Here is a 12,270-nt window from a genome sequence, read left to right as displayed (position 1 = left end):
GACGGCCAGCTTTATGTTAGTTTGGCTGTCAAATAATCTGTAGCATTTTTTTTTTTTGCATCAGGTACTCATTTTTCTACTACTTGTATTGATCTGCAGGAAAAGGATAATAAGATAGAGTTGTTTGACTTGGACCACAAGTATCCCTCAGCCGAGGCGGATGAAGATGGAAGAGTGGTAGTGGTGCTTTATGGGCAGCTAGGAACTCCAGAACTGAGAGCGTTCCACAGTGCCTTGAAAGAATTGGCATCTGCAGGCAGTGTGCAATATGTCCTTCGCCACTACATTAAGGTAACTGTGAAGCTTAATGATGCTTACGGTGCAACTTCCTCATGTTAATGTAAGCAACTGAGTATGTTAATGCATGATCAGCTCCAAAAAAAACCTCCTCAACTATCTCTTTTTAGGTGCTTGCTCAGAAATGTGTGTTGTACCTGTGAAAAACACTTTTTGTTATAAGTAGATCATTGTTATTGTGTAGGAGTTTACTACACCCTACATTTGGTTGTACAATTAATATTATCTGGGTCTGCTGTTTCACCATTGGTTTATGCAAAAAAACTTTCAGGGTTGATTCCAGCATTTTGTATATTGCTCGGAGCTAAGGGTTTTAAATAGTTATATTAGCTCTTTGTGAATTAGTGCACCTGTCAGGTCAAGTTTTTGTATGCAGAAATCTTCTGCTGGGATGCATTGCCAATTTCACGGATCTCTACTTATGCATTGGCCATTAGAAAGTGAAAAACATTTGAGTGGACTGGAATTGAATCGTGGGCCTAACTATGTATTGGCATGCATATAGTATATTAATATGCCGCTATGGTCTCAAATTGTGAAATGTTTACGTAACATTTTTGCATAATAGTTCTTGGAATTTACTCTCTTAACTAAGCCATGTTCATTTGCAATTCAAATAAGGTAAAATAAATTGATTTGTGTTGAAGTCCTGATCTGAAAAAAATTCCTGTTGTAAAATTTTGTTGGTAAATCATAGCTTCTTGTTATCTGTTATTTGAGTTGCTCAATCATTTTTGTGCATGTATATAACTGAGCTAAAAAGTATGACTTGTACAAATTCTACTACACTCTTTATGCTGCATAATAAATATGCAAAGTTTTATGCATTTATCAAAGCATTACTGTGTCAATTTCTTTTTATGTTGTCATAACTCTAGAAGAAATCTCATCTCACATTATCAGGCATGTGATAATTACAGGAGCTTTCTCTCTTCAATATAGGAGCGCTCAGGTCGCCGAGTTCGTCTGTCTGGCTATGGAGTTGAACTTCAGATAAAGTCAACCGAGTACAAGGTGCAAGACGACACCAAGGTGAAGAGCAAAGGGATGGGAGGTTCTGAGGAGGGAGACGAAGAGGAGGAAGAGGATGATGAGGTGGAAGGGTTCAACTTCCATCGGCTCAAGTGAGTGCCACAATCCCCTTTTTTACCCCCCTGTGTATCTGCCTGTTGGTTGTCGCCAGCCTTCATTCCCTTAAATTCAATCATGTCAGGCGAAACATGATTTTTCTTTGAGATTTTTCTGATCCCCGGACATTAGAGACTTGCTCAATGGAGTCCTTAAAGAGTTCATGGGCCAGTGTCCATGAACTAATTAAAATACGAAGGAAAGTTGTGCAATCCATATACAACTGCAACAATCAACTGCTATGGGGGAACAGATAGAATTACACAGCTTTGTACTTGAAATGGGCTAGGTGCTAGAGACTTGGAGGGTATGTGTCCAGCTGCGAGTGCTTGAATAATTAAGGACGGATATCTTTCTGAGCAACGTGGAGAACATATTCTTAGTAACTTTATGTTTTTAGGTCCGACAGCTATGATAAAGGAAGAGATATATTTTTTTAAATGGATAGGTTTAGGAATTTATTTTTCCCCTGCGCAGTAAAGGACTTAAATAAATTGTTGGTGTGGCTTAGAAGTCATGTCACTCCAATATGTACGTCCTTTTCATTCCATTTTTTGCAAATGGCTTGTGTCCTAACATCCCTTGCCACACACCTATCGAGGCAGCTTGCTGAGTAGTATGTAGATGATTTGATCTACGAGGGACACCCTTCTTCTATTGCATGAAGTCCTTTTGAGCCTATTTTTTTCAGTACGTGGACCAGTTACAGACTTAAAAGAGATTGTGGATGTGTATTTGGGGCAAGTTTTAAAACTATCTCTCCATTGATTACCTACCTATTTGGAGTGAGTTTCTGGGCTCAGTTTTTCACTCAAATCAGAATAATGACATAGGTCACATCTTGTATTCTCGCTAATCTGACTGTGATGTGTAAAATACTGAAGAAATATAATAGGGAAGCTTCCTTCATCAAAGAAAACGAAAGGCATTGATTGCGATTCGTTACCCACCATTAGTGTATTCACAATATACAAATTATTTGGTTTAGAAATCCCGGTTTAGACGAATGGCAAGGGTCAATTTTATCCTCATTTGAAAAAGGCCAGATTGGTGCCCATGTGATGCCACTCCACGTGACGTCACAGGGACCTAGTTTCTATACGAGTAGATAGGAGTATTACATCATCTGAAATTATCAATGCATGCATGAGGCACAGAGCTCAGAGAAACATGTCTTAATAATCACCTATTAAAACTGGCTAAGGTCGGAAAATTTTCTTCGTTTGATAAGGTATTAATAATCCTTATTTAAACCAAGTGCTACCAGCTAGCAAGGTACTCTGCTACCTGCTAGCATCCTGCGTCGTATCAGCGCTCGGAGCCTCGCCCCAAGGTCACCTCACTTGCGGCAGTGGGAACCAGAACGACATCACTCAGAGTTTTCCCAGCATTCATACTTAACCGTCGCGTTTTCGCGTGCTTGAAAATTTTCACTTTTCATTTAATCGCAAAAAATAGATATCGTCATTTGAAAATCTAAAAGCATGAAATACGTACTCCAGGAGTAATAATCTTTCGATTTAGGCAATAAAACAATAATAGGAAACCACCGTATTAGGCCTAAGTACAATTACATTGAAAATTTATCACTTATAGCAAATGCGTACGGTTGAATATTAATGTGTAGAATTGTTTTTTAATTTTGTCTGGTATATCTAAATAAAATCTTCACTTTTGAACATTACTAAAGCACTTTGTATGAGCTGAGAGGAGTGTCCAATTGGGTTACTTGAAAATTTTTTCCTAAACGATTTATGATGTTGACAAATTATATAATATTCAACAAAATGAAATTTAAAATCACCTTTTATTGTTTTCTGAATGTCTTTTTTTTTGTTTTGTAGGGTACTATACCCTGACAAGTTGGAGAATTTAAGTCGCCTCCATCAACACCTCCTGGATTCCACTAGTGATCTAGCCCCACTGAAGGCGTGGCAGCTGCAGGAACTCAGTCTTCAAGCTGCTGAAAGGATAATGAGCAGTCCCCATGAAGAAGCTCTCAAAGTGCTCACTCATATTGCACAGAATTTCCCATTGCAGGTAAGTGCCATTTGTTTAAGCATACCAGGACCAGCAATCGTCAAAACTTTACAGAGTCACCTGCAATGCACAAATTGTGCGAAAATTCAACAGAATTAACAAAAAAATCATTCATCTTGACCAGGATTCAAACCTGTATCTCCTGATTTCCAGTTGAGTGTTCTAGTCAGTTAAGCTACCGAGGCATTTTTCCCCTCTGTGGAAATTTTTAGACTACACCGGACAAGAAGGTCTAGACTGCTGAGAGCATATTATGCGAGTAGCAAACCAAGCCATGCGCACTGCACCACAGTGCGGGAGCAAAGTCCGAACTTTGAACACTGAGAGGTGTTGCTTCTTGGCTAACTTTAGTTTAAGACTACTAATGAAATCAATTGATTTTGACGTGACTTGATGGAACAATGAGATATTCATAGTGAAGCAAAAAACCCAGTGCGAGTTGTGACTCTATAGCCGTCAAAACTAGTCGACAGCAAATAAAAGTTTAAGGAACAGTATGGGGTTTTTTGCTTCACCGTGAATATAAGACTTCTAGTTGCATTATATCAATCGCAGTATAATTGGCCACATCGTGAGATATAACGGTCTGATGAAAATTATTGTTGAAGGGCTGGTGGAAGGGAAGAACAGCAGAGATGGGCCATGGATGAGATATGTAGAGAAGGTGATGAAGGATCTAAAGCGGAAGAATTATGTAGATGTTAACGTAGATATCTACTATTTAGGAATTTGGCATTGCCATTGGCATTGAATTTGCCTAAAATCCAGCTTTGTTAGTGAAATTTTTTATATTTACTGGTTTGCATGTGCTCTTTTACCTATATATAACCCCACCTAGATCCTTAGTTTGTAGGTTTACCTCATAGGGTCATAGACAAATTTTTATTTGTTTGGTTAACAGCTTTAATTTGTTCACAGTTTGTTGATGAGGGCCCTCTGAGTATGGCCTTCCACTCTTGTTTTCCATTTCCATGGTATTGAAATGAATATTGAATTCTCTACTCAGTAGATTATGAAAGCAGGCTATAGTTTGCTTTATGAATGGTTTCATGGATGTCATATAAATATAATTTTGTTTGGATTGATTTGTTAATTATTGTCATTGTTGTTTTATGCATCTTTCTTTGAGGTGGTTTCAAACTTATTTGCTTATCTGTTTACTAATGTTTAGCTGAAAAGACCGGTACATGATTTATTCATATTTAAACAATTGATTACTTTCTAGGCGAGGTCCTTGGTGAGAACAGTGGTGCAGCAGGAGCTGCGTCAGGAGGTTAAGTTGAACCAAGCCGCATTTGCATCCACCCTGAATCTACAGCCCATGGACACCGCCCTCTTCCTCAATGGAATGTTTTTTGATGTGGACATAGCAGACATAATGACCATTTTTGAGGCATTGAGGCAAGAGCTTCGGACTATGGAAGGACTTCATAAAATAGGTGGGAATTTAAATTAAGTTGGCCTACTGTTCAATTGCTTATTGCTCTGATTTTTTTTTGCGTCGGCAACCTAGTACCCTGTTTATTACATTGATTGTGGTTACCAATGTCACATCTGTCTTATAGTGGTAATCAAACTTCAATATCCCCTGAGCATAGCAACTGGGAAGCCTTCCAACTCCCCTTTCAGCGCTAAGAATTATCCTATGCTCTTAGAAGTCGCAAGAGGCATTCCACCCTCTTTAAGGTGCTAAGAAGCCTTATAACTCCTCAGGCAGGGTCTGAGATGCCTATTGGCCCATATGAAACCTTAATAAGCCTCCTTATATATACAAACTGAGCTACGTAGGCCTGAATCATATGATCATATTTTCTTCCCTTCTGAGGGATATCTCAAATTATTCATGAGAAATGGGTGTTTGAGATGAATTTTTCCGGCTTCAAAAATAAGAATTTCTGATACTTTATAGTAAATTTAAGTATGTAGAAGCAAAAAAGGAATGCTGAAAATGACTATTTGATTCAGAAGATGAATATAACTTCTACTGTCCTTCAAGAGACCTTTCTGGTTCTATTCCTGTAAGGAACAGAAAAAAATTATTGTAAGATTCAGGCTATAAATGCCTTCTCCTCTTCTCAAGGCTCAACTACCCTTGAAGTATCAAAAATCATTCTCTCCTCCTTCAAGTGAACCAAATGCTTCTCACACAGCATGAGTGCTAAGATGCCTATCCCCCCTCGCAGATAAGGAAAGGCTCCCTTTCTCTTGTGTAATGATGAGAAGGGGAGTGCTCCTCAAAAATCCATCAGAGTAAGATCTGCTTTCAGGAGCTGTGTTACTACTACAAGAAATGAATTGAGTAAAACTCAAGTTTTTAATACATGCAGTAAGCCCTCTATTCATGAACATTTTACCTACAAACTTTCAGAGATAAGAGCATTCAAAAAATTCAATGCCGAAATTTAAAATTTGGCATCTTTGAGATTGGTTGATGCAATGCGTTTTGGCGCATAGTCTAAAAAAGTATCTGATAAAGTTAAACTGCTCTTAAGTCAGGAACTGTTCAGCATTTTGCCCGTCCTTCCTTACTGTGAGGAGCAAAATTATTTTGGCTTCAGCCACGTCCCACGTGCAGCTAGATCAGTTTGTCACAGTCATGAGTCAGTGCAAAAATGTTATGCAGTGTTGTATTCTGCAGGGTAAATTCACTTTTCGTTGTCTTGCTGAGGTTTTTCAACCTATGGACAAGGTCTTGGAAAGCAACTTGTTCATAAGTTAAGGGTGTTTCTCATCCAAGTTTAAACCCTATGCAATTATTTTCCATCATGAGGTTGAAATCTGGGTCGACAATATTGAAAATCTATGGGTAAAATAAGTTGAATTCATTTATTCTTAATGGAATTCTAATTGGGAACAGCATTAAGTTGCTACCAGACGTTATTTCCTCTGTCCTAGCTTAGTTGTCTCATTTACATTTGGTGCTTGTGAACTCCCCCGGTATTAGAAGATGAAGCCGTAGCTGGGGCATAAGATTGGGCCTCCAATTTGCAAAGAAAATCATTCTATTGTGCTTGCAAAGTGTGTGTACTGGAGAGTTTTCCGAATCTCAGTTGCTCAAGGTAGGTTATGTGGGATGCTGCCGGCATTCAGTCCTGTGAACTGGTTCTTAACTCAGTGTGTGCCATGTATGAACCCAAGGGGACTGTAAAGAGGAGGCCCAAATCCATCCCATTGAAGGCTGTTTTCTGTTGCCACTTCAGTTGTATTTGAATCTGTTTTCAAAAATGTCCATGGCGTTGTGATGAGTGCAATGCGATCATTATTTCCAATATTTTGTATTGTTAATGTTTGTAATTGTGAGGAATGTAATGGAAAAGTTATGAATTTGATAGACCACATCATCATTTAATTAAATTTTGGTTAACACCCCTAATTATATCTTATTTCCTCGTGAAACTAGGATTAATTTGTCCGTCAGCGACACGAGTGGCGACTTTTGTAAACCCATTATTTTATTTCCTAGTGATGGTGTGTGTGTGGTTATGTCTGCTGATGCAATTTTACTGTTGTGTATAAATGCAGGTATTAAAGGGAAGCAGATGACTCCATTGATGGCGCTTGATCTCTCACAAAGTGGCGTTCAGGATTATGCAATTGACATCAGAGACTCTGCAGTGACATACGTCAATGACATTGAGAAAGATAAGCAGTATAGACGATGGCCTGAGTCATTGACAGAACTTCTGAGGCCAACCTTTCCTGGCATGCTTCGAAGTATTCGACGGAATTTGTATAATTTGGTGAGTATTCTGTTTCCATATTAGGTAGCTCCTACACTTAGCTATCTTTCACTGCCATTGGAAATGTATGCTCATTCCTTGAAGGCCTTCCTTTTGATATTTTGTTGTGATTTTGTATTTTCTTTACCTATTATTTGGCACTGATGAATTCTGCTGGCCTTCATGTATTTTACTCAGACTTATTTGTCTATCATAACCCCTGTATCTTCTCCTCTCTGCAAGATGTTAATGGTTGCAGGCCTTACCTCTTTCTCAATAGTACTTACAATCTCTTAACTTTGAAATTTACCTTTCTTTCACTAACTAATCTTCACCATAAAGCCCCATTAATCTAGATTATTTTTCCAAATAGACATTTGATGGCCCATGCCTCAGCTTGATTTCAAGAAACATATACACAGGGAAATAATCACATGATAAAACCAATAGGGTAGTTTCCAACATCAAAGAAAACGAAATGCATTGGAAACATGTCATAGTAATCACCCATTAGAATTACCTAAGTTCGGAAAGTTTCCTTCGTTTGATAGGGTAATAATAATCCTTATTTAAGTCAAGCACTACCTGCTAGCAGGGTACTCTGCTACCTGCTAGCAGCCTGCATCACAGTGGTGCACTGATTGAAAAATGAGCATTAAATTTGTATGATTGGAATTCATTGCTGCTTACAGATGCCAATTTGATTAATATCTCAAGCATATCTGCCATAATGAGGGTAAGAGACGCATATAGTGATCAACCATAATAATTTTGTATTTGTTATATAAATGCCACTACTCCTATTGGTGCATGCATCTTAATTCCCATCCACTTATTTACCATCCACAGCCTTTACTGGTTGATCCTATGGTGACCAGGACTTGTATTTGCTGCCTTAATAGTCATCTTCCTATTCTCTTATCCTTGTACATTATCTGTGTGCAGGTAATCATAGTCGACCCTTCAGATGAGAAGTCTCGAGTGCTGCTGAAGATGGCGGAGTCCTTTGTGGTCCACTCAGCTCCTCTGAGGGTGGGTGTCGTCCTGGCTGTGGGAGGTCTGAAGATGCTGCCCTCTAGCGAGACTGGAAAGACAAATGCTGGACTTGCGTTGCTGGAAGCATTCAACTATGTATCTGAGGAAAAGGATGGGCAGCACTTGCAAGGGCTGTCTTTCATCACTGATGTGAGTTCATTCCCGAGCATCATTTTCCCGCACTGTGCCTCTCTGCCCTTGTTTTCCTTCGTGTGGCCAGTGTTATATTCAAACTTTACTCGACAAAAATCTCTCTGAATGTGGTTTAATGCTATGTAGAAAGGTATTTATGAAACATCTCAATGCTTGTATGTTTCCTCTGAGTGGCCATCTCACTTAAGTTGGCTGAAGACTAACCTTCATCATTTTCTTATTCTACCGGGATTTGGTGTAACAAATTTAAAGGGAGTGTTTGCGCCATAGGGAGTCCTATACTATAATCGCCACTCACTTGGTTTGTTATTTGTTGTGCACCTGTTTGGCGAGAGTGTAATTGTTTAAAGTTATTGTTTTCGTGGTTGTTAGCCGTGAAAGTAGGAGTTGTGGATGTTTCGTCGTGTAGGAAGGGTCTGGAGCCGACGCTGCCTGAGGACATTCAGGTGAGTAGTGATTTGGATAGTGTATGATTCCTGGCGTGTATACAAAATACAGTCCACTAATAATTCTGTCGTATCGTGTGCACAGGGGGTATAAATAAATTCAGTGTCAACTAAATTGAAATACCCCTCATTTTGGCCGTATGCTAATTGCCTATTGGATGATTACGTTTGCTGAATGTCAGCCATATTATTTTTAAATAAATAGTATTTTTTTACTAAGTGTTAACTTTTTAGTTAGTTGTCGAAATTCTTCTCTAAAATAGTCTCAACAAGATTTTTTGCCAGAGAATGTGGTGAATTCTAATTCACCTAATTTTTGCTTGTCAACGTATTTTTTAACGAGTTTTCCTCTCTTAACATAGGTTTATGCAGCTGCTGAGGATAGAGAAATAACGCCTGAACAGGTTGCTGAGCTTCTCAAGGCCAAATATCCATCTGCTGATTTGGAAGATATATTTGGAGAGGACTCTGATTATGATATTGGACGGAGACTTGCAAACGATTTTGTCCAGCGTTCTGGTTTTCGAAGACTGCCCCAGGTAGGAAACAAGATAATGCTGTCTCATTAATATTCATCATCTTGCTAAGTCAAAGTGTAATCTTACTGGTGATTGCGCATGATAGTCACATTGATGTGTTGAAATCTTTAATTGTTACTACTGAGCATCTTAAATTTGGCATAATCCAGTAATGGTTACTGACTTTTCAACAAGGTTGGTACAGTGAGTCCTCGTTCTACGTCACCCCGTTTAACGTCATTTCGCGATAACGTCACGAAAATTTTGAGACCGTCATTCGTTTATTGCACCTTTGCTTCGCGATAACGTCAGGTCTGGTCAGGTCTTTTAAATTTCGCGCGAGAAAAAATGCGAAGCGGCGGGCGTTGCAGGTTGTTCGTTTTGTGGGCGGTAATACAGTCAGTCTAAACGAAGTGTAAAACGGTGTGTTTATTGTCAATTTCGATTACGTTTATAGCAAATTTTCTGCAAAATGAATTCTTAGGTAGGTGCGCAAATGTTAAGTGCGTAAATGTCAAGTAAAGTTTTAGCAAATTTTACTTGACATAACGGTTTTCTGGAACTTGAATAGTGATTTCTAGGAATTTTTCCGGGTAGAACTCGGAGTATTTGTCGTCACTTTTTCGCCGTGTTCTCAATAATCTTGGTTCCTGTAACTGCGACGATGTTTCAGCGATGATGATGCCCAGCGATGATGCCCAGGTGACCACCATAGCGAAGCCGAAAAAACAAACGCGGGAAGATACAAAAATGGAGAAGGATGTACGTCGCTGCTGGTATTGCCGTCAATGAAGACAGGGACTCGTGTTTATGCCATAGTTTGGCATTCCCATCGTAAGAAATGGCCCAAATATGATACGCTAAAATTTTTTCGCGTAGGAATTGTGAGGTCTAGGAGCCGATATTCACTTTTTTACATTGTTTCTTATGGGATATTGTGCTTCGATTAACGTCATTTCGTTTATAGTCACATTTTTCAGGAACGGTAAGTGACGTTAAACGAGGACTCACTGTATATCGATGAAGATGATGTGATATATCATTCAGGACCACTTCTCCTCCGTGGTTCTTCAAGTACAGTGGAAGCCCCTTATAACGAGTACGGGATATAGCGACAAGCTCGAATTAGCGACAGCTACCCGAGGAACCATTTTAAACCCTATGATTTAAATGTAAAATAAATTCGTATTAGCGATAATGGCTCGATTCCTCTCTTGCGCCATTCGTAATTACGACAGGTTGACTTTTTGACCACGTGCCACATCTCAGGAATTCAATGCTTTTAAAACGGCATTTTTTCCGCCAACGTCGACGTCCACATGTTCCGTATTCTCCTATTCTTCTTTCAATAATAAATTTCTCGAGTACACATTTCATTGCTCTTTTGTCATTTCCCTCCTGCGCCTCCGCAGTGAGATTAAAAATTATTCCGCCCCTCTGCTTGCACCATGGCTGGTAAACGCAAGTCCTTGGATTTAAAGACCAAAATGAGAATTATTGCAGATTGTGAAAGTGAAGTGTTCAAAGAGTGAAAAAGCGAGGCGATTTGGAATTAATACATCGACATTGTTCACTATTTTAAAGAAAAAAGAACAAATTCGTTCGGCAGTGCTTAAAGAAGGGCGTCCAAGCACCCAAAAACACCTGCGGCCCGGAGAGCATCCGCAGCTAGAAACTGCTCTTTTCTCGTGGTTTTGCCAGCAAAGAGCCGCAGGGATTCCTATCATCAGCCCAATGATGAAGGCTAAAGCTGAGTATTTGTGTGAGAGGCTTGGTGAAGACAATTTTAAGTGCTCGGATGGATGGTTTGCACAATTTAAAAATAGGAAGGGGATATCCCTTCACAAACTATCCGGTGAATCATCAAGTGTTGATGTTAATGCTGTGGAAGGCTGGGCTCCGGTCCTTAAAGACTATTTGGACAATTACAGCCCCTGTGATATTTACAACGCGGATGAGACGGGCATATATTTTTAACCTTCTCCCGGACAAAACTCTCGCCACTCGAACGGACCCCTGCAAAGGAGGGAAGAAAAGTAAAGACCGCGTAACTGTTCTTTTATGCGCCAATATGGATGGTTCGGATAAGTTAAAACCGTTCGTGGTGGGGAAATCCGCCCATCCCCTATGTTTTAAGGGAGTTAAAACTCTCCCTTGCACTTACGAAGCTAATAAAAATGCTTGGATGACGGCTGCTATCTTCGCGCAGTGGTTATGAGCGTTTGATGCCAGGATTGGTGAAAGGAATAAAAAAGTACTATTATTCATTGACAATTGCCCAGCCCACCCACCAATAGAACTAAGAAACGTTAAAATTGTGTTATTGCCGCCTAACACTACGAGCGTTTTTCAGTTCCAGTCAGCATTCCTATCAAAAAGTGTGCGCTACTCCCGCTAGAGGTCTCTACATCCGCTGCTATTGCGTCTGATTGCGTGAATCTCTACGAAACATAAATATTGCTAATAGACAAACAAAGAGTGGGCTTCATTTATCATTTGTCCTTCTATTTATTTGAAACAGTTTTTCACCCTTTCCACCGAAGATAATTGATATGACTAATATGCTTTTAGATGCCGTAATGCTGTTCGGTTTCATGATTCCGATAGCATTTGAGTCGGCTGATTTGAAACACGATAGTAAACCATTCATACAGGCAGACTTGAAGCATAAGAAGATTACTTCCACCTTCATTCCGCCATTAACCTGAAAAAGATAGAATTGCAATGCTCATGTGGAACCCTAAAATTTTATCACGCTCCTTTCGTCACCCAATTGCAGCAGTCACCCATCATTTTCATTACTACTCGGAAAGATAGAAGGTATGAATTTTTGAACAGATTCCGAAGTTTTAGCATTTAATAGTCTGATGCATAGCCATAACTGGTAGTTATGACATGTATATTTGGAGCATCCAAGAAATAAGGATAATAACA

At 39.4% G+C, this 12,270-nt stretch overlaps 1 protein-coding gene across 2 annotated transcripts in view; it reads left to right on the top strand.

Annotated features, from left to right (window-relative positions):
* LOC124160157 (UDP-glucose:glycoprotein glucosyltransferase 1) overlaps window positions 1-12,270 on the top strand; it is a 59,675-nt gene that overhangs the window by 4,137 nt on the left and 43,268 nt on the right. For both annotated transcript variants that reach the window (XM_046535911.1, XM_046535910.1), the window contains exons 4-10: window positions 100-291; window positions 1,240-1,421; window positions 3,270-3,465; window positions 4,691-4,904; window positions 6,988-7,205; window positions 8,130-8,369; window positions 9,181-9,357. In XM_046535911.1, coding sequence (XP_046391867.1) covers window positions 100-291; window positions 1,240-1,421; window positions 3,270-3,465; window positions 4,691-4,904; window positions 6,988-7,205; window positions 8,130-8,369; window positions 9,181-9,357 — 1,419 coding nt within the window. The remainder of the gene's footprint in view (window positions 1-99; window positions 292-1,239; window positions 1,422-3,269; window positions 3,466-4,690; window positions 4,905-6,987; window positions 7,206-8,129; window positions 8,370-9,180; window positions 9,358-12,270) is intronic.

Source organism: Ischnura elegans, chromosome 6 (assembly GCF_921293095.1).
Source record: "Ischnura elegans chromosome 6, ioIscEleg1.1, whole genome shotgun sequence".
Classification (NCBI taxonomy): domain Eukaryota; kingdom Metazoa; phylum Arthropoda; class Insecta; order Odonata; family Coenagrionidae; genus Ischnura; species Ischnura elegans.
The sequence above is the reverse complement of the archived record's forward strand: the minus strand, read 5'-3'. Positions and strand labels throughout refer to the sequence as shown.